The sequence below is a fragment of the Cydia fagiglandana genome, chromosome 10, assembly GCF_963556715.1.
Source record: "Cydia fagiglandana chromosome 10, ilCydFagi1.1, whole genome shotgun sequence".
NCBI lineage: Eukaryota > Metazoa > Arthropoda > Insecta > Lepidoptera > Tortricidae > Cydia > Cydia fagiglandana.
The window spans coordinates 17,364,881-17,388,338 of NC_085941.1; the positions used below are offsets into that span (position 1 = coordinate 17,364,881).

The 23,458-nt window shown below is 41.2% G+C and overlaps 2 protein-coding genes across 2 annotated transcripts in view; both read right to left on the minus strand.

The window, feature by feature from the left end:
* Positions 1–897: 897 nt before the first annotated feature.
* LOC134667982 (toll-like receptor 7) lies at positions 898–5,502 on the minus strand. The gene has a single exon (XM_063525418.1). It carries the CDS (start codon positions 5,291–5,293, stop codon positions 1,544–1,546), a length of 3,750 nt encoding a protein of 1,249 aa, XP_063381488.1. The 5' UTR covers positions 5,294–5,502; the 3' UTR covers positions 898–1,543.
* Positions 5,503–11,555: 6,053 nt separating this feature from the next.
* The window catches only part of LOC134668012 (UDP-N-acetylglucosamine--peptide N-acetylglucosaminyltransferase 110 kDa subunit), a 28,797-nt gene continuing 16,894 nt past the window's right edge, over positions 11,556–23,458 (minus strand). Inside the window, exons 4-10 of the mRNA XM_063525453.1 lie at positions 20,187–20,255; positions 18,374–18,570; positions 16,576–18,217; positions 16,013–16,304; positions 15,487–15,667; positions 14,818–14,922; positions 11,556–14,574 (exon numbers count right to left, since the gene is read on the minus strand). Coding sequence (XP_063381523.1) covers positions 14,415–14,574; positions 14,818–14,922; positions 15,487–15,667; positions 16,013–16,304; positions 16,576–18,217; positions 18,374–18,570; positions 20,187–20,255 — 2,646 coding nt within the window. The 3' untranslated portion in view covers positions 11,556–14,414. The remainder of the gene's footprint in view (positions 14,575–14,817; positions 14,923–15,486; positions 15,668–16,012; positions 16,305–16,575; positions 18,218–18,373; positions 18,571–20,186; positions 20,256–23,458) is intronic.

Here is a 23,458-nt window from a genome sequence, read left to right on the forward strand (position 1 = left end):
TTGCGTAAAAAGGCGCCTATTACTAAGACTCCACTGTCCGTCTGTCTGTCTGTCACCAGGCTGTATCTCATGAATCGTGATAACTAGACAGTTGAAATTTTCACAGATGATGTATTTCTGTTGCCGCTATATTGTATTATGTATTTCTATTGCCATGGCAATGTAATCGCTAAAGAGTAGGTAGAGGTGGACAAAAATACGATTACAGTGTCGTAAGATTTTTTTGAGTTACCTACCTATATGTACACCCAAGGTCACTAAGTGGGTCACTTTTCATAGTACTTAATAATAAGGTGATAGGCAATTAAATTGCTCTAGAGTATATTATCAAGAGAATACCTACACCGCCCTACGCTTACGATATTCTTTCTTAGATATTAAAAAAGTTAGAAGCTACTAGAAAAATGTAAAGCAAGTCGTGACTGTAAATCTTAAGATATTCACACTTCACTGAGCTCGGTTGAATCAAATATAGCAGCTTTTATGACAATTTTTAAAGCACAGTTAACTTATGAATGGAACGTTTTAGCGACGCCTGGCATATGAAAGAGTGGACACAAAACGCTTGACTTGGTAATGTGATATTTCCAAGACAGTTGAGACTAGTATCCCGTTCGTAATAGTACGCTATCAAAGACTCGTAGCGTTATTTTCCCATTTGCAAAATCTGTAAAAGAAAACAAGTTGAATAGAAACATTGCGAGCCGGTTTGTGTAAGTAGATATTGAAAACATACGCCCCCGCCGCCGCCGTAGCCTCGCCACTCATTTTTATTCTGTTTACACGAACCAGCTGCCTCTTTCGTCGTTAAAACTGAATCGGAAATAGCATAAAACATGCATTTTAATACCGACTTTAACAGCTTCATTTCCATCCGGGAGTATCATAAAAAAATCATTTTCATAATTTATAAACCTTTTTATTTACATACGAACCTATTTAAATATCAGCCGATAAGAATACGACTACACAATAATTTACAGTCTTTTGAATTAATACTTAACAACTTCTATACAAAGTATAAATTAATAAATACTGAGAAGCAAATTGAAATGCAAAATTTGGTATCAATATTGTACAAAAGGTATTACAAGATTGTTACTATATACAATGCTCAACAATTTCTATAACAATGAATTAGCGAAAGCTAACGATACGCTAAAGTTTAATAGAGGTATAGAATCGATTACGAGATCGTCCGAGGTTGTTAGCTATGCTATGACCAAAGTTGGCTCATTTGCGCTAGTGAGATAAATGCTTACATTACCACACTGTCGCAAAATCGTGTGACTTTTGAACGAGATACAATCGCCAACTGATCAATTATATATAGTCTGTTCGTGATCAGCTGAACGGAATTACTGATTGCGTTTTCAGTTCGCTGATTGGTAATGCATTTATATTCTAGTATTTACCATGTTTAATTAGTGTTTTTGAGTTTCATAAATTAAACTGCTCTATCAAAAGTTCCACTTCGTATTTTAAAACAGCAATCTATACATGTATGCGATTTATCTCATTAACACAACCAGTTTTCCACGCTTTACACAAGATACGTCTGCACAGTGTGTTGTAGCACCACAGATTGTGGCTGATGGTGCCTCGAATGGTAGTCAGCCGAGGAGTAGTCGGAGTCTATAGTCGAATATATGTGTTCGGATAGCGGCCGGTCCGCGGGCGAGCGCTCGGCCGACGTGGCTGACTTCCCACACAGCGTCTGACACGTGCTGTTCAACACCGACGCGTCCATCGTATAGGTGTTAGAGCTCCTCCCGTAATTCAGACGCTTCAACTTATGACTGCGCCGTTTAGACAACGGCATCGCGTAACGTAATCTCTCCCAAAAACGTTTCTCTTTCCACGTTATCTCCAAACCCGTTTTGAAATATGACTTCAATTCCGGATCTCGTGGGACGAGGCCCGCGGTGACTATTATTAATTTATGTGGATTCTTTCTTAGCGCCCGCTGCAGCGCTTGCCGGAACTCCATCTGAGACCACTCAGTCAAGATGAAGTTCTTTGTTAGGACTACAATGATGCGACGAGAGGCTTCCGTCGCCTCAACTACTAAATCAGGAAACTGCGCGTATGTCGCCTCAAATTGAGGTACGTCGCGGTAATGTAAACATAGATGGTAAGACGGATAACCGTTCTCGAGCTCTCTAGCTAAAGACTCGATCACAAACTCCTCGTCTTTAGGACTGTAGCAAACGTACGCGTCGTAAAGCTTATCCGCATCCTCGAACGCTCCCGCCAGAGGCGACAGCTTGATCCCACAGTTGGAGAACAACCACATTCTACAAGCGTATCTAAACGTGAACACTAGCACTAGTATCAATAAAATAAGCATGAACCCCGTCAGCACGGAGGCCACTAATGGCAGGTTGTTGGACACGAAGAAAGCGCTTATCACGGAGCTATCGCTCATTTCACTGCAGACCGTGACATTTAGATTCAAAGGCTTCTTCGCCGGCTCGGGCCCATTCACACACCACACGCTACCGATATCTAACACTTTTTCTACGTTTTGCGATATGTACGTCAAAAAACCTTGTAAATATTTACAGTCGCAAGACCAACGGTTCCCGCCCACGAAGAGCGTTTGCAACTTTTTGTTATTGTCTAAGTGCCACAGTCCGTAATTCACGAGTCTGTTTCCGTCCAAGCGTAAAACTTCCAGGGCTGCCAACGAATAAAAAGTTTCGTTTGAAATGTGTTCTATTATGTTATTCTGCAGATACAATTCTTTCAAGTTGCTCAACTTTGCAAATTCAAGCCCGCGTAATCTCGTCAGTCTGTTATTGTCGAGGTGCAATATACGCAGCTCGGTCAACCGGTTGAACGTATCATTTTCGATATGCGCGATGTTACTAGAGTTTAAATAAAGAACGACCGCTTTAGGCATCGAATCGAAAACAGTCCCGTTTAATTCATTATAAACATTTCCGTCTAAATATACATGAGTTGAGTCCGAAGGAAAGTTAAGTGGAACTAATTTTAGTTGTTTTAAAGAACAATCGATAACGCTCGTGGACTTGGTCGAGTCGTGATAACAAGAGCAGTTTTTAGGGCAGACGGTTTTGCAGTCGCAGTTTATGGAATCGCAACAATGGCAACCCTCCGGGCAGTGAGTCTCGAACTTACATAAGAAGTCTTTGATATGCAGAGAGCTGACAGGGAGGTATTTCACGCCGCGAACGTAGGATTCCTTGCAAATTACATTTTCTAGGTCCATGACTCGCGGATATTCCCGGGAATCTAGCGAGTTGATGAGCAGAAGCCATTTCATCGTGCAATCGCAGCGAAATGGGTTGCCGCTAATGTAAAATTCCGGCAGGGCGCGATCGTCCGCCACTCTCGCGAGCCGCAAGCTGTTCAAGTCCAAACTTTCGATCTCATTTGTATACATATCGACACGAGAAAGATTTCTCTTTTGAAGGAATGTGTCCGTTTCCACGCTGGCTATAAAATTGTTATTTATAAACAGAAGTTCGACGCTATTCGGTATAGACATCGGCGATATAGCCACTAATCGATTATGGCTGGCGTCTAAAGTTTTGACCTGAAGTTCGTTCTGAATTTTGTAATAGTTTCCGAGAATTTCTATAAAGTTAGCGTGAATGTCGAGCCATTTCAGACTGGCGGGTACGAAAGCGTAATCGAACCAGACCAAATGGTTTTCTGATAGATTTAGCCACAGCAATTTTGTCAACGACACAAACACTCCGTTTATATCTGAAATGAAGTTGCTATCCAATCGGACGGCTTCCAATTGCGTGTTCTTTTGAAAGGTTTCCGTCTCGATGGACTGTATTTTATTTTTTGCCATATTGAGCACTTGTAAACTGGTCAAACCCCAAAACATGCCAGCTGTAAGGTTTCCTATTTGATTATCTATCAAACGCAAACCGGTCAATTGTGAGAGATTGTGGAATGAATTATTTTTAATTTCAGTTAGCAAATTCTCCCCCAAGTCTAAAGATTTCAAGAACGGCAACTGCAAAATCGCCTCGGGAATGCTCGTTAACTTATTAGAACTCAGATCTAACTCTTTTAAATCGGAACAGTTTCTGAAAGCGTTTTCGCTTATGTACGACAGTAAATTGTTATTAAGATTAAGTTTGTTTAGAATAAAAAGTCCGTTGAACACGTGTTCTTCGATGGCTTGTAGTTTGTTTTGGCCGAGGTTTAGAGTGTGGAGGTTGAAGAGCGGGGCGAAGGCGTTGTCGTCGATGTGCGAGATGCTGTTGTTGCTGAGGTTGAGGATCTGCAGGAAGAACAGGTCCTTCACCATGTGCGCGGCGACGCGCGCCACAGCGTTGTGCGACAAGTCGAGCACGACTAATCTTATTAGACCACCGAACGTTTCATCTTCTATGCGGTCGCCCTTCAATTTATTCGCCGAAAGATCTAAAACGAGCAATTGTTCCAACCGATTAAATATCCTCTTGGGTAAAGTTTCCAGCTCATTATTCTGCATATAAATCTCTCGAATCTCTCTCGTATTGGAAAATAGGCCTTCCGGTAAATAATTTATTGCATTGTCGGATAGGTTCACAACTTTTAATGATAGCAGGTCGCTGAACACTTCGCCTGGCAACTCGTTTATCTTATTATTTTGCAAAAACAGCTGCGTTAGCCTTCTCAGATGTAGGATCTCCGAGTCAGCCGGCAAGGCCATGATATCGTTGTAGCTTAAATCTATTGTTTGTAAAGTCGAACCGCACTTATGTCCGAAACCGAGTTCATCCACAAATTTCAATTTGTTCCGCGTTAAATTAAGCGAGATAATATTTTCCAAAGCACAGAACAAGTCCGAAGGGATTTTCCGGATATTGTTGAATCCTAAATCTAGCGTGTGTAGTTCTCTCAGACCGTTGAAGGCGCCTAGAGACAACTCTAGTTCCTTATTGCTGCCCCAGTCATTGTTCATGGAGCGTATCTTGAGGGACTTCAAGCCTCGGAGACCCTCGAACACGTTGCCGGGCAGGCGGAGTATCTTGCAGTTGGTGATGGATATCTCCGCCAAACCTTGCATCCTGCTGAAGTGGTGGTCGCGCAGGGTGCTCTCGGCCAGCAGCGGGCCGCAGCGGAGCGCGAGCCGCTCGGCGCCGTCCGAGTGCATCGAACCGATGTCCCTGTCCGCGGACAGAGCCCGCACGTTGCACTCCAGGGAACCATTCACTCCGGACACACGAAAACAGGCGTCCGCGTCCGGCGCCTCCGTCAGCGCCGCGCCCATCACAAAACAAAACAATATCACGTTAATTATCATTTTAACCACTGTGTCCATATCATTTTGATCACTTGTCAAAGTATGATGAATGAAAGTCGGTTATTTACGTCGCGCACGGCCATATTTACTATTTAACTGTCGCCGTGGCTCGATAGTATGTGCGGAAAGGTTTCGATAGCCTCAGCGCAGCAGTGTGCAGAGTACGGAGCGGCATAGCGGAGCGAGCACACTGTACCCCCCGCGGCGGCGGAGCCGCGACTGCCGTACAATGAAATGCGATGAATGCGTTTGGCGCGGCAGACGGCAGAAGGGACAGGGGGCCTACCACATACATCGAAATTCAATGCTTCTGTCTCTCTATCTATATCACTCTTGCATAGAGTGACAAAGATGTAAACAAGGAGAATTCGGATTCGGAAGTTCGCGGTAGACCTCGTGACCACAACAATTCTATTGCCGCATTCTAAACAACCCCCGGTGGTTTTCGTAGGGAACCGTTACGTCACGTGACTTTTACTTGATTACGGTTATTTTCTCGTACAAAGCGTGCGGTCAAAACAGATGTACACAATGAGTATTGTCATTAATCTTGAGAAGATCACACTGCCCACAGTAGATAGTGTGAAAATTGTGAAATACTACAATAATTATTAAGTTTTACTTTTTCATTGAATGCAATAAATTGTTAACTTCAGGAGTCGGGAGAATTCCTTTAGTCATGATTTTTGATTAACCTTTTACTTATTACGTTTACATGCTAAATTATTGACGATCATAATGTAAATTCATATAGATTAGCGTAAGAATAATTTAAAATACTGTAATTTATCATTATGAAATAAACTAAACTAAATTAAATAAAATAAAATCAGAATACGCCTGTAGGTTTAAAGTAATATTTCCCAGAGCGCAAGGGAAGTCCGTGGAAGGGCAAACTTACCAAATAAAGTTTAGAATTTTAATATTTCCAAGAAGTTATTTCTCTGCGCCATGCAGCCATTTTACTCAATAGCTATTCGAGCACTCCGAGTACATTTTGTGACAAACTTATTGTTTCTATTCACTTTATAGTTGTAAGTTTGTTGCGAGTGATTGTATTGACTTCAGTTAAGTTTTACGACAATATTAAATTACCTATATACAACAAAGATAATTTGAATTAGAGGGATATTGAAAAAGCAAATTATACAGTGTGCTTTCTGTAACAGGAGCAATAAATTAAACTGTAGGCTGTACTCCTCAAACTGACCAACATTTGTTCAGCAACTATTGAAAATAACTCATGGTTTGATTTTTGTTACACTTTAAAGTTTATTCTAAGACGCAATGTATTGCAAATTTTGTTATGTTAAAAGCGTGACAAGTAACGTCAAACACACTGGGGTGGTATTCGACAAGCGACGTTTGACGTATCGTGTTGATCTCCCGTTGATGTGGGAAAAATCATAAGTTCTCGAATACGTACAATGTCAAAATTTGACATTAACAATCCACAGTTAGGGTGACAAGCAAACCAAACCGAACCACCCTTAGTTTAGAGTTGAGTTTTGGATGGTTTTGGTTGTACCAAATGATATTATCCACCGTTGATGGAATCAACACTCAGTATGCAATAAAATCAACTGTTGATTTGACATGGATGCGAAATCTGACAGTTGTACGTGTCGAATTTCGCCCCTGATGTCAGCCTACATTGAAGGCAACATTTTGTATGAAAAAGAGGAAGTCTAAAGGATTCATAATTTTTAAAAGTTGCTGAACAAATGTTGGTCAGTTTGAGGAGTATGCCTTTAGTTTAATTTATTGCTCCTGTTACAGGAAGCACCCTATAATAATAATAAAGCCTCTTTATTTCCATAATGAAGTACTTAATTAACATGCATAACATAATTATTAAATTTATTTATTATATGTATTCAGAAGCACCCTATATAGTTAGTCTTTTCGAACGATGGCGCCACACCTATGGCCTACTCTCGACTAGATGGCGATACTTTTTGATATTTTACAAAAACCTTAAAAAAAGCTTGAGCTCTTAAAAAGGCTATGATTAAAAAAAAGTTTAAAGCTTCTAAAAAGAACTCGAGAGCTTTAAATTTCGGGCTAAAAGGCTATTTATTGATTTAATCGTATGGCGATATGGTCACATAGGCAAAAATTGTATATATAGTATTTTTATTTATAAGGCAACATCCAAGTTTTGCAACCACTGCACAGCATCGGGCGTCAAGTCTAGTAGATCATCCGGGCTACCCGAGTATGCGCGGAGTGGGCACCGCTGGATGATGTGCTCCATGGTCTGGTCCTCGATGCCGCAGTCGCATAGCGCGGAGTCACTCCAACCCCACTTATGCCGGAAGAAGTTGCATCGTCCGTGCCCGGTTCTTAGGCGATTTAAGCGACACCATAGTTTCCTAGGAAGTTCGGTCCCCTTGTTCATTATAGTCGGGTCGATATTCGCGGCCGGGGTACCGTCAGCTTGCCTCATCCATTCTTGTTTCCAGAGCTGCTGTATGTCGAAGGAACTTTGTGTGAGTGTTTCAGCAGCTGCGTATGCCGGGCGACGGGACTTAAGTCTCGCCACAGGCGGATTGGTAAACTCCTGATGCATTGGGAGAGACGGACATGCTCTAATTTTGTTAGTCTCTCTTAGCAGCGCCTGTTTCCTTCTCAAATGTGGAGGTGGGATTCGACTGAGCGCAGGAAGCCAGTGGCAAGGTGTAGATTTCACTGTCCCAGTAATGCATCGCATAGTGACATTGAGCTTGGAATCCACCAATTGCGTGTGTGCACTTTGTAGCCAAATTGGAGCACAGTACTCTGCAGTGGGATATACGAGCCCCAGAGCCGTTGAACGGAGACAGTCCGCAGATGCACCCCATGAGGTGCCAGATAGCTTGTGCAGTATGTTGTTCCGGGTCGATATACCTATCTAAAGTAATACCAAGGTATGTTGGGAAAGGATTGTATGGTAATCTTACACCACCTAAAGTGACAGTTGGCTCGTGCTTAGCGAGGTGGTTGCTTAGGTGAAAGCAGGACACTTCTGTTTTTCTGGCACTCGGTATGAGTCTCCACTCTCGAAAATACGATTCCAAGATCTTCAAATCCCTAGTCCTTAGAAACACTACTATACGAACGGTATCTGCGCCTAAAAGAACCAAATAGCTACAAACCCATGATACGGATCTTAGCAACAATCTCCTAGGCGATGTCACAGAATAAATAATAGTACTAGGTACACAAGACTCACTCTCTAACAAAACGCGTCTGTCACGATCAGCACAGATATGGCCGCTAGGCGGCGACAGCGCCACGCGCGGCTTATGGCAAAGCAAACCCCAAAATTGGGGTCGAACGGATGGACTTTTTGCTACCTGTAGCAAAGCGACGAAATCGCGGAGTGAGCCACGCCTGGCGATGTTACGAGCCGCACCCTTCGACGTGCTTCTACTTAAATATCCACAAAACATTTTAAACTCCACCGTAAGCCTATTCGGATGAAATTACGCGTCATCAGGACCTCTATTCGACAAGCGACGTTTGACGTATCGTGTTGATCTCCCGTTGATGTGGGAATACGTACAATATCAAAATATGACATTAACAATCCACAGTTAGGGTGACAAGCAAACCAAACCGAACCACCCTTAGTTTAGAGTTGAGTTCTGGTTGTACCAAATGATATTATCCACCGTTGATGGAATCAACACTCAGTATGCAATAAAATCAACTGTTGATTTGACGTGGATGCGAAATCTGACAGTTGTACATGTCGAATTTGGCCCCAGAACTGTCGGCGCGATTCGGGAAATGAATTAGAGATTCACTAGATATTAAATAGTAAAGATATGTGACGTTCGACGACAAAAGGTCAAAAGGTAAGGTTGCCCCGGCTGAATATTGGAGCGGCGTTAATAATAGCGTAAGCGCCAGCCGCCATAAGGTACCTTTTGCCGTGGAACGTCACATTATGTGACTAACATATCTTTACTATTTCATATCTGGTGAATCTCTAATTCATTTGCCGAATCGCGTCGACTGTCAATTTTTTTCCCGATTATGTCCGATTTTACCCGAAATACGAAGGTCATTCTGAGAGTTAGCGGACTGTGGGTACCTACATTTTGTCAGGAAAGTGAGAGTTGAGTCTTAAGTCGCGCTTTAACCCTTAGTACACTTGAACTTACAAATGAAAATGCCCGGAAAGAGTTTGCTTCTCAAAGAATCAACGACCTCGAACCACGTTCGACGTGTTGCCTCTCCGTCGCACTTGTAAATTCGTACGTAAGTGTAACAGGTAAGCAACACGTCAAACGTGGTTCGCAGTACGCCCTCTGCTTATAATTACGACAAAGACACTTCAAGCGTGGAGTGAACTGAATGGCTGCGACTTAATTAATGTAAACTGCTCCTAATGTGCTCTAACTACTTTTAATCTCATTAATTAATTCCATTAGTTTGAGGTCAATGCATTCTTAAATAGTGTTAAAAATAAAATAGTTTCAGTAACTAATACTGTAATGTTTAGTGAAAATAGAGTTGGTATACAGACGCTGTATGTGTCACGGCTCCTCCACACGATGGGCCAACGCCGGCCACTCCAAGGGACGCATTTATGCGTTAGAGGGAGCAAGTGATATTGCTATCTCATTCTACCGCACGGCTACGTCCTTTGGAGTGGCCGGCGTTGGCCCATCGTGTAGAGGAGCCATCACATCTTCATCTTCATTACCCCACTATAGCTTCTGAAGTGGCGGAGTATGTAGGTACACCAGCAACTCCTCCTTTCGGGCAAATTCGGCTCAGTTCGGCTCAACAATGCTCCGAGCAATTATTAGGGTTGACACATTTTGACGTCCCTTTGCGTGCACGACCACAGATAAGATAATGGTTTGAATTTTGACAACCCTAAATATCCGCAAGGGATAGTGCCATATATTAGAAAGGGACAGCATGATTCGACCCTGAACTGCTGGCAGGATATTTCCTTTCTGTACGGAGTAGGTACTATTATTTATTCTGACACCAGAAGATACACGCTGTATATACAGGGGATGGGTATGGTCACGGTCCCGTGTTCAAAGTTTAGTAATTCTTACATAATAGGCCAAACAAATTAGATCCAAAAACAGCGTTTTGAGGAATTAATTCCCAGCAAGCTGGACATCGTATTTACATTTGGTCCTAAATGCCTGTATATCCGAGTTTGATCCATCCCAGAAGGTTAAGGGTCGGAAAGAGACAACGACTTTCATCACCATATGCTTCATCATCATCATTGGCCTTTACGTCTATTGCAGACGATTTATGGTGTAACATACATTACACCGCCTGATGGGACGGAATTAAGGAAACGCAGGGATGCCCAGCACCTGCATTACCCTCTCGGCTTCACTGTCTTATGCCACAGGAAAGGCGAGCCAATACGTGTGGAGACAGGTCAGCTGCAGGAATCTGCCGCATATAGCTATCTATGTGCTAGGATTATGCCGTGTGGTGGCCGGCTTTAGAATAGCGCCAACCTTCACATAGGATAGGGTCGTACGAGGCGACTAAGTCCACAAACGAAGTAAGAAGCTATTTCGTCACAGGGGAGATGGTCCTCTTAGCATTGTTTTGCAATCCATCTAGGAGGATACTCCAAAATAAAACCCGGAATGGAGTTTCCGTAAGGCGCGAGTAGGGTCCAACCATATGCTTAGGAATTTCATAATCTGCCCGATTTTAGCATAGGCCGCCGACAGGACAGATATATCAATTAATGGATCTATAGTTCGTTTTTTTTAGCATTAGAAATAAGATAAACAATCTTGATGTGTCTTTTAATTGAAAAACACATTTTAAAAATAAGTTACGGCAAATATGTAACAATTATGAATCTAATACGATCATTTATATTCTTCTGCTTTCATAAGTAATAGTTTTTGATTTTTTAAAAGCGTTTTTCAAATAAAAGACATGTCAAGATCGCTTACCTTGCAAGTTCTTTCTAATGCTAAAAAAAACCTATAATTTTCCAAACGGTATTCGAATTGAATGAGTGTCCATAACAACACACTATTAGTACCTACTTTACGATACACGTGCGAAATATAGGAAATTCCCGAGTGGCGATAATTTTAATAGACACGAATTCCGTCGCGAATTACCTCTTCGCACGTGTATCGTACGTTTTACAGTACATATGGCCATTTAAATTTTCGACATAGTTACGTAATGTGCTTATTATAGCACAGGGTGTCGTAATAGAGCACCAGCTGTACTGTAAAATCATCAGTAATCTAATTAATTTTGTAGGAACGTAATTGAAACCACATTTCCATTGTTTCGTTTTTTATTTCTATCCTTAAATATTAACTATTTACAATAAAATCAACCGCAAGTTACAAAGGTATCAACTGGGTTTGTCACACTATCAACTTATCAACTCATTTGTACGCAATAAATAGTCAAGAATTACAATTCGTCTACTCGAAACTTCATTGTGTCATGTCTCTATTACCTAGCCGAAAATACTGAAATGTAAAAAAATATACCTCTTTAGTAAACCAAGATACATGTAATAGATTACGAACAGCGTGTAATTCAAGAAAGCGATGCTTAAATGCAATTTTAACACACTTTAAAGTTTAACCCTTTGAATCTCAAAAAGACGTCAATGGACGCGCGCGGCTGCATCCCAATATCAACCTTCGTGCTTACCCACAAAGTTCACAATGACGCGCCGCGCAAGTTAGGCAAAGCGTTCAAAGAGTTAATTTACATTTTAAAAGGATCTACTCTTTACATTAGGTACATAATATCAGTAGTTAACAGATGTTAAACATAATTCATGGTGGCATGGTATCAAAGAAAACATCCTTAGTTCATAATATTTACAAAATCTTTAAATTAACCAAAGGCACAAACTAGGTTAAATTCGTTGACGCACAATCAAATAAATATCCAGAGCTATTACAACGGCAGATGTCGAATAATGAGAAATAACATCACAATTGTCTAATAACAATGTATATATGTATAATACATAGCCATTAGATATACTATCACAATACTTTAGCGTCCATCTTAACAACTATAGGAAGAAACCCACTGAGTGACTAATAGTTAAATTGAACTAATGAACGTAGATTGTCAGTTACAGCTTGGGATCAAGTTCAGTCTTACTTATGTAGCCCCAATAACGTAGGTAGGTATTGTTCGAACATTTGAACAGCCATCATTAGTGAAGTTTTCCAAAATTGCGAAATTTAAACGTGGAAAAATTTCCGATGATTCTCACATTGAAATTTTCCATTTCTAAGAAATTTTCCTGTTTTCTGTGAAATTTTGAAACTATTTGGAAACTTTCACATCTGTAGCCGTCATTAACTTCAAAGAACTTCGTTAGTAGGCGTAATGACATTACTTCATACTTTCTAGCAAAGGAAGAGTTATTTTTCGTCATTTTGTGCAAAAGTTGTCACACACCACAATCACTAATGGTCTTTAAGGGCAGACTTTACAAACACTCAAATATTCATTCTGGTACCGGATTTCGAATGTTTAGTTCATACCAATTAATTAACATTTTTATTTTTGGCAACTTCAAATGTCTCGTAACTTGCTTATCAAATCATTTACAAAACGTTTGTGAAATCCATTTTTTACAATCATAGTCATACATAAAAAAAATCGCATTTGATGAAAATATGCGACACCCGTCATTATTATCAACAGTAAAAATAACAATGAAACCAAACATTGTTTCATTAGAAAACATGCAGTCAATATTTTATTTTCAAAGTGACTGATTCATTTTATGAGTGGGTCGCACAGAAAAGAGAAGTAACAGTTAAAACAGCAATCTGCTGCCTAAAAGGCCACATTTCTACTACTATATACTTTTAGCTTCGAAAAATAAATCTGCGCAATAAATTGGCCGTTTTTTATTGTTGCCGATTTTTTATTCGTCAGATTTCAATATAAAATAGTGGATAGAGTTCCCTATCTACTGTAAGCGCAATATTGCGTCCTTACGTATAATATGTCCTACAAAATCTTCCTCCGAGTTACGAAAACGTAACTCAACGGTAAATTTCTTTTTTTTTTTTGTGCCAATTTGGAATTTCGCATTTATCCCGCCCAGAATGAGGAGCTCTTCAAACCAGCCAAATTTAATCGAAATGTAACGGAAAAGAAATCAAGAATAATAAAAAATCGGCCCAAATGGAGATTACTCAAACTCAAGCGATTGACTAGAAAAACTAAATAGACGGGTTCCCACAAGCAATGGAGGAAGTCTAACCCCCGTATTGATAAAACTTAGCAAACCTTTGTTAAATTTTAACCCTCTCTAACACATTACGACGGATAAGGACAAACGATTATCAAGGGCTTTTTAAACTTAACTGGCGTTTTTGAATACCGCCATTAGGATATTGTCACACTTGCAGTTGCTGCACTCAGTTCTTACGTCACACTTTAAAATTGTCTTTAACCACTGATCAACTAGCATGAAACCGGGATGCGTAATTCAGATCATATTTACCACCTTCATTGTAACATACCGTAATAGGTACTAGGAAAATTACAATATAAACGTTTATGATGTCATTGCATGATAACAATCTAAAGCACGAGATTTATGAGCTCATAATAACATTACGTTATCATCACGCTGAGGCATAAATTATTTTACAGTACATATGGCCCTATTTTCTCGCACTAGTGCGTAAAATAGCACTTTTCATGCTATGTCAAAAGTTTAAAGGGCCATATGTACTGTAAAACGTTGTACGATACACGTGCGAATAGGTAATTCGATACTCGTGTCGATTTAAAACACTCCCTTCGGTCGTGTTTTAATTTATCGCCACTCGTTTCGAATTTCCTATTTTCCTGCACTTGTATCGTAAATAACTATTAACAAGGTGAAATAATCTTTGATCTTTACCACTTGCACTAATTAACACTAACGCACCAAAACATTTGTCCGCAAAACTTCTACACAATCGCTTTCGGATTGAGATTTGATGCATTTTAACACGTTAAAAAAGCATTGCCATTTCAAAATAACCCTTATCATGAAAGGACTAAAGTTGAAACTCGGTTAACGTGTTCAGTCCAACACTAACGTTCAGTGGCACTGTACATAGTGTACATAATACGGTCCCGGTCCGGCTGGCCGGTGGCTCTACTTGTCGACGGCGGCGAGGTGGTCGGGCCGCTCGCCGCGCGCGTGGCGCTCCCACATGGCGTGGTAGAGCATCTCGAGGCCGGTCGCGTACGCCTTGCAGTCGAACAGCGGGCTCTCCGTTCGTGCCGCCCATACTTTCGCACGGATGCCTTTTAAACTGAAAAGGAAGGTTTCATTTTAGCAAACAATAATATGGAGGGCCGCTAAGCAGCAGATAATACCGCGTAATTTTTACCGCGGCTCTTAAGATGGCAGAGGCAGGGCAGAGGGAATATATGTATTTTTCACCTGATTTTAAGCTTTAATTCAAGGACATAGGGTTCAATTTTGCATAATCTCTGACACCCTTATGCCTTATAATAGGGTAAAAACCAGTGAAAATAACATAAAATATACTTACTATTCTCTATCGGTTCCTAATCTTACAGCTATGTCTTGATATTCTTGCCTCGTCCTGGCTATTAACTCTGGACACCCCAGTGTATTGAGTTGAGAAGCTGCCACTCTGAAAAAACGTTAAAAAACTTATTAGCTTATAATATGTGAATATTGTTAAACTATCTAGGTCACATAGGCGCGCTGTGCTCGTCGGGACAAAATCAGATGAAGGTGATAAAATTACTGTAGTATTAGCATAACACACGACAGTTTCAATTTTATTCATCACACCAATTTTGCAGGCAAGAGAGGAAGGGGAAGGCCGAGGATAAGCTACATAACACAAATAAAAGAAAAGGTAGCTGTAATGTCGTATAAGTAAATCAAGGAGGCGGCCCTGGATAGAGTCAAATGGAGAGAGCTACACCGACAAGAGTCTAAATCTTAAATTTACGACGACGATACCAATTTTGAGTTGCATTATTAGGCCGCGGACTAGATGCACACGACTAGCTGCGGGCAGTCCTCTTGCTACTGTGATATGCCCTCACTTGGACGCTAACGTCTCTCCGGGTAGAGCGACGACCGGCGTCCCGGTCCACAGGATGTCCATGCTGGTGGTGTGTCCGTTGCACAGGGGAGTGTCCAGGCATACGTCAGCTGTCCTCTAGCTACTGAGATATCTCCTCACCTGGACGCTAACGTCTCCCCAGGTAGAGTGACTACCGGTGTCCCGGTCCACAGGATGTCCATGCTGGTGGTGTGTCCGTTGCACAGGGGAGTGTCCAGGCACACGTCAGCTAGTTGTCCTCGCCGTACGTGCTCTTCTTTGGCGGCTACATTCGAGAAGATAATGCGGCCGGGTGGCAGACCTGAAAAAAAAATAGAAAGATATTATAATTTTGTAACAGAGCAGAACAGAACAATACATGTTTAGTGCAGAGGGATTTGCATGAAGCAACGAAACGTGACAGTTCACTCTTTTGATGATCCCGTGTCTGGATGAATCATCTTTTTAGATTCCCTCGTTGCTTTAGCTACGGTTGGTTGTCCAGGGGAAAAATAATGCATAAAATCCTGATTTTATGGTATTCAAAATGAATTGAAATTTTTCTTCTAACAAACTGTACTACTGTTGTCACTTTGAAAACAACCCAGAATAACAATACAAAAAAGTTAATCCCCCCCTACCAAGACCTGAATTTCTCTCAACTCACCTAATTGTTGAGCCGTGGCCTGCAGGTTCGGCTCGCCGACAGCGGGGAACCTCAGCAACCACAGCACACTGTTCGGTACATGCTTCAATATGTACACCCACATATGTAGCGTTAGCGGGTCTATTTTGTAAAGCTGGTTAAAGTTGCAGTATACAACTGCGTCGTCGGGAAGGCCGTATTGCTGTCGGGTGGTGATCACGATGGATTGTGGTACTTCTTCGCCGGTTGCCGCCTTGTTGTTGGTTTGCGTGGTTGCCAGGCCGTTTTGGAGTATTACGCCGTTTACTGAAGTCTGTAAAAGATTTGTAGAGTCAACACAAAATTGAAGAAAATAATACAGTGTCAAAGTGTTATCATTTGTCAGTTTTTCTAAAAATGATAACTTTTTCTAGATTCATATTTTCAAAATATGTTCTACACTTATAAATATTTACAGTGTTGAATCTAATAATTTGCGTGATTTAAGGAAGATTTAAATCAGTCCATAACAGATTACTGTAGAATTTGGGAGTCCATATTATAATAAAGAGTATTGGCCAAAGGTTACAAGTGTAGTTTCTTACCTGAACTTGTCCGGAAGCAATCATAGTCTCAATAGGGGTGGTTGTTGGTAACTCTGCTACTTTCAGCGATATCTCCACCGGTCGAGCAGCCCTCACTATTTCTTTAATCTCCTTAATATCGGTATTCTCCACTAAAGGCGACAGATCTGTAGCATTAATGACAGCTACGTTGTCCGCTAGGCTGCCCATGTTATTGTGAGATTTGATTTTGTCGCTTAGGATTAGTCTCTCTTGTAAATGGGGGAACATTTGCTTATGATCACCAACAAAGTATGTATTAGGCATGTATGCGAGCTTCTCACTGTATTGGCTGGCGAGTTCTAATGGAGATGTGACGGCGTCGGTTACTAAATAGTCCATGTAGCTAGCTCCACTGGTTCCTGGGTAACCCAGCCACATAACTTGGACGGGCGCGGGTCGGAGCGCGAATATTTCATTCCTAGCTCCTTTAGTGTACCCATTCATGTTTACAAGGATATGGATACCGTCTCCGTAGATTTTGTCAGCAGCCTTTCCGTTGCAGGGCATTTGGGATAGATCTATGAAGTGTTCAGCTTCTCTGGCGATCTTTGAACGGAATGTTGTACCGTCATCGGTGCTTAGAGCGTAGCAGAAGATCTCAACCTTGTTACGGTCATGTAAGCCAGGCACAGATTGCATTAAATGCGATGTAGGATGGTTTCCGAAGTCACTGCTCACGTAACCGATACGAAGACGTCCTTGGAGATCGCGAGGGAATTTATATGGAGGTTTGTGTAGTACTTGGACTTTCTCTAAGCATAGATTTGCGTGGCGAGCGGCGATAGCCTTTCTAAAGTCATGTGTTAGTGGGTACAGCATGGAATGGTGCGGATGGACCGACGGAAGCCTGTTCTTGTCCAACTGTTCAGCAACAATGCTGACTAATTTCTTCATTCGGGCTTCATAGTCCGTCCAGTCGCATACTATTTGCAAGCAGTGGGCTAGATTGCAATACGCATCAGGGAAGTCTGGCTTCAGCTTCAAGGCGGTTCTATAGGACTGTATGGCTTCCGGAATGTTCCCAGAGTCTTTGTGGATGCTTGCGAGATTGCTGTGTGCGTCTGCGAAGGCTGGGTTAATTTGGATGGCTCTGGTGTAACACTGGAGCGCCCCTGCGACATCCTGCATCTCTTTAAGCGTGTTACCCATATTGCTGTAAGCATCCGCGAATGTTGGCTGGATGCGGATAGCCTCTTTATAATGCATGAGAGCTTCATTGAGTTTGCCTTGTTGTTGTAGCACTGAAGCTAAATTGCTGTGGGCTGCGGCGAATTCTGGGAAGACTTCTAAAGCCTTCAGATACAGTCGCGTAGCCTCCTCGATATAGCCTTGTTCACGTTTGATGTTGGCTAAATTGTTGAGAGAGTCTGCGTGTGAGGGGCAGAGACGTAGAGCGGTATTATAGCACTCTTCAGCATCGGCGACTTGGCCTTTTTCTTTCAAAGCGTTCGCCAAGTTGCAGTAGGCGTCCGGGAAGTTGGGCTGGAGCTCTATGGCCCTCCTGTATGTGTCTATGGCCAGGTCGATCAGGCCCTGCTCGTAGTAGACGCAGGCCAGATTGCCGTGGACGACGGCGTTGTTTGGTGATAGGTTTAAAGCGCGTAGATAGGCGGCTACGGCCCTAAAAAGGAATAAACATTTGAACATTGGTCTAAGCCAATTACCTATAGTGAGAAATGTACCATCGCAAGGCAAAATAAGAAACATCAATAGTAATAGAGTTCAAAAATCGTCTTTTTTTCTGAAAATGGCAAATATAATGCAAAAATGTTGTTACCTGTCAAAAATCCTTGCTTCCTTGAGAACATTTCCCAAGTTAATGTAGGCGTCCAAAAAGTTGGGATCCAAGGCCACGGCCTTCTCAAAGTGATGAATGGCCAACCAGATCTCACTCTGGGCGTTAAATACACATCCCAAGTTGCTCCATGCCACTGCAAAGTCTGGCCTAGTTTCGATGGCCTTCAAGTAACAAGCCTACACACACGGAAATGTAATATGTTATTATTTTGGACAATGTAAAAGGGAGCGATGGTCTGAAATGTCCGTTACGCCAAATGTCGAGTTACAAAATCGGGTGATGCCTGGTCGGACCGCCCAAAGACAAAAATAGACGTCGCAAAGGGTACAATGACGCTACAAAGATCTATTAAACCATATTTAAATGGTAGAAATACACTTGGTGCGTCTATCTTGGTCTGCGGGACGCCAGTCGACCCAACACCAAGCCCGACAAAAAAATAATTACGCAATATGCACCCTAAATCAATTACGCCGAATGCCACACGATCAGCAGGAAATGCAAACGACCAACCGACGTGATATGTGAACGCGACCCAAAAAACAAGCGAAAATCGTTCGTGTTTCGATACGCTTCCACTTCCTAGCCGATGGGATGATGACGACATGACATCAGAGACGGGCCTGACGGAAAGTTAAGTCTTTCCTACCGGTACACTTTACCTGGAGCGAAAACGTTTGGAGGAGCGCGGCGACCAGACGTTACCAACCGTAATCCAGCTAGATACAGCACCCAGCTCACCTACTGTCTTACCAGACAACACCTTGTGAAAATATAATAATAGAAATTAGTTGATTTTGAGTCAAACTATTTCACCGGATTGTCGTCTTAGCACACATATTAATAAATCAAATGTTTATGAAGGATCACAGCGAGCTCCGCTGTCTCGGCAGGCGTGAGGTGGATGACAAATAAAGAAAACTCGCTACGTCAACCACTAATGAACTACTGCCTCCCTTGATCCTCAATGCAATGTATAGGTTCTACAAGCACTAAGGCGCGCACACACTAGGCTCAAAGTTAGCGGCTAAGCAATCAGTTATCGGTTTTTAGAATAGACCGTTTACGCCGCTTACTGTGGGCTTAAAGTGAACGTGGCCTTATTAAATACTATTGATATTGAAGAAAACAGGATGTTAGTATCAATGATCGTATATTCGAGCATGAATATTAGCGCGCTCTCCTCTCATACGTTAACATCCCACACAAATTGCGTTACACAAAATTGGACCTCCAAAATGCACACAACAAATTGCAATTAACGAAATGGTGGAACTAAATCTTATTTATGTGGAATATTACGGTTGTACTTTACGCTTTGATGCTGTCGCAAAATATCATTTACCTTTTAGGTCTGATGATATTTTGTGACTTTCGGTTGTGTGTGTAACGAAGTTGAAAACAGAATAGACTCGACGCAATTATGGCAGAGTTGCGAGATAAGGAATAAATGAGATTAAAATGTAATTATAAATTAAATTTCATGCCCGCAAGCTTATAAACCGAATTGATTAAAAATTAATTACCTATTATTATCTGGCATCTCTAAAAAACATGTGTTTTCCACTTCGCTAACACTAACGGTTTAAACAAAATCGCATCTAGGTAATATTCAAACAAAACATCGCATTATTTAAACCGTTATAAACAAAGTTACGCTGTGCTGAAATTACGCAATAGCAGAAGACGCAGGGCAAGCAGAGAGCACGCTAATTTAATATACCTCAAAGGAAATACAAGATGAATCCTGTTTACTTGAGCAAACCAGTGTCTGGAGTGATATTGCGCTTACCTTTGCCTCGTCCAGGCGGCCCAACGCCTTGAGCAAATTTCCCAGGTCGCTCCTGACGCAGTACAGGTCCTGCAAAGACACAATAAATCTTAGTTTGCAATCTGGGAGATTTACTGAGATTGTCGCGCAGAGTTTATATTGGATTTGCGCTAGGCTTACGAAGTCGCGGTTGCCTCACGGGACGTTTATTCTTTTGTTAACATTGGATGATAGAAGTCGTAAAATGTATTAGAGTTCACACCAAATTGGTACTAGAACATGATCAGATTATGTTTGTGCTATTCGGCATACATTTTCTTTGACAACGCTCGTTGTTTTCCTTTTCTGGGTTTTGTGCAAAACACCAACATCAATATTTTGGTGCAAAATAAATTCACCTTTGAAATATCTTAAGAAGATAATGAATGCGATGTCCATAACGGGAGTTAAGCTATTAGTACCTGCAAACCTGCATTTTACCTGTGAAGAAAAAAAGGCAAACCCAAAACGAATGAGGGCCAATCAATCAATTTCCAGGCCCACTCTTTTTTTGGCCCTGGAGGAATATTATTACCTCATCAACAGAATTTTTGAGAGAAAGCTATTGTCATGAACCAGAGCGTTTGTATTTGCTGTAATTAATTACAAGTACAAAGCGAGTGTAATTGTGCAGTCTAGAGGGCGAGAACAGAACGTGTCTGGTATAGAGAACATGATTCGTGACCTTCCTCTGTCCTCTCTCTACCAGTTTTTTTAGACAGTCGCGAATTCTGTACTACTATTATTTATTATGTGGCCGAAGTGAATAAAAGACTGCACCCTATACATTCAACCACCGCTTTTGTAATAATTAACTACAAAGCGAGTGTAATGCATGGTACGTACTCGTATATCAGACGTTACGCAACCCATTAACATAATATTATTGCACGGAATACGATACCGCAACGCTAACCATAATACCTACCTAGTTTGCTATTAAAGTTAAAACAGTTGTGTGCTCAAAGGTTACGTGTGAAATTAGTGAGCTATAAAATTAAAAAAACCGGGCAAGTGCGAGTCGGACTCGCGCACGAAGGGTTCCGTACCATAATGCAAAAAAAAAACGAAAAAAAAAGCAAAAAAAAAAAAACGGTCACCCATCCAAGTACTGACCACTCCCGACGTTGCTTAACTTTGGTCAAAAACCGGGCAAGTGCGAGTCGGACTCGCGCACGAAGGGTTAAAAATCACGTTTGTTGTATGGGAGCCCCATTTAAATCGTTATTTTATTCTGTTTTTACTATTTGTTGTTATAGCGGCAACAGAAATACATCATCTGTGAAAATTTCAACTGTCTAGCTATCACGGTTCGTGAGATACAGCCTGGTGACAGACGGACGGACGGACGGACGGACGGACGGACAGCGAAGTCTTAGTAATAGGGTCCCGTTTTACCCTTTGGGTACGGAACCCTAAAAATCACGTTTGTTGTATGGGAGCCCCATTTAAATCTTTATTTTATTCTGTTTTTAGTATTTGTTGTTATAGCGGCAACAGAAATACATCATCTGTGAAAATTTCAACTGTCTAGCTATCACGGTTCGTGAGATACAGCCTGGTGACAGACGGACAGCGAAGTCTTAGTAATAGGATCCCGTTTTACCCTTTGGGTACGGAACCCTAAAAAATGATGTAGTAACAATACCGTATGGATACAAATTTAACTCGGCTAAAACTTCGATAGCGTTGATGAACTCCATTTTTGCGATTAGATATGTCCATATTTCGTATTTGTACAGATGTGAAGCTTAACCGTTAAGCTAATATTTCGACCACAAAACTTTTTAAAAGAAAATATTAAGCCAATTAGCGCATAAATGTCCTTTAGGATTCCACACAGGTTCTAAGGCTGTATGGCGAAGTTATTTCATGGTAAAAAATTATCTTCTCAATGTTATTTATCAAACAGCAAGTATCCGGCAGAATAAATTTCATTCTAAATTAACAGAACACAACTAAGAACAAGACGGCTTTAAGTACAAAAGAGGAAGTCCGCTCGACTGCTGCGTGGTTGCGAAGGAGGTTGTTCATTCGTTAAGGCAGACACAGGCTTATTGGGTCGGCGCTAACGTAGTAAATAAACAGGCAACGCGCCGTCTTTGCTGCTATATGGGCGTGTCGCAAGTACTGGATTAACATTTAAATAGATGAAAACGCGGTGATGTAGGGATAAAGGCGTGTTAATTAAAGTATAGCATTTAAATAATTAAGAATGCGGAGATGTGATGTCAATTTGTTGCAGCGCGAATATAATTTTATGGTCATTAAAAGTCATAACGATAAGTTGTAGAAACTGTTTCATACCCCTTTGTGCGTAATCGACGAGCCTCGAGACACTCTTATACTTTTAACCGCTTACTGCATGTAATAAAAAAAAATTGTTGAAATTTGAACTTTAATAGCTGTCAATAGAGTTAAATATCATATCCGCCATGTATGGCTTCGTATGCGATAACGGGGATCATTTATCAGTTTTATTCCTTTGCAATAACGTTTACGGATCGTCCGTTAATAATGTGAACGGTGGCTCATGTTTACCGTCGAAATGTTATCGGATCAGCCAAACGCTTGAGCACAATTGTTTGTTTAGATTGTCTAAATTATCAGTGTGTACACAATACGCGACCTTGACAATGATGACATATCAATGTATGTTACGTCAGTCGTCACTCCATTATAAAGGGGCCCACTGATTAACAGTCCACCGGAAGGTATCGGCCTTCAGTTAGAACAAAATTTTGACAGTTCCGAACAACTGACAGGCCGACACCGTCCGGCGGACTGTTAATCAGTGGGCCCCTTAACAGGGTCACTATTACAGCGTTTTAGTTCCCCTCATTTCTTTGGATATTTTTGAGGAATTATTTCGGCGTTTTGATGATATTTTTAATTGTATGATAGAGGTCCCCACTACCAACAAACCACCAGAAATATTTAAATATACCTACACTGAGAGAAAAGTACAACAAAAATACACTTAGAATTACAAAAATAAACTTAATCCGGGGACAAGGAGAGTTAAATAATAGGAACAAATTGACTTTTGCAATTTCTATTAGTTCTTGCAATTTCTATTATCTGTTTGTTGAAATTATATTTGGGATTACTGAGCTGTTTGTAGAAATAAATAAACTTTACAGAAATAGTGAAACGTCCATAATTATTACTAAAACTTCATTTTTTCCCCCAGTACCGAACTGTTTTTTAATTCCTGGTGATGAGTTTTCTCTCAGTGTAGATAGAAGTACTTC

Coding starts and splice junctions, on each gene's coding strand:
- LOC134667982 (XM_063525418.1), bottom strand. CDS start 5,293: ATGGACACAGTGGTTAAAATGATAATTAACGTGATATTGTTTTGTTTT.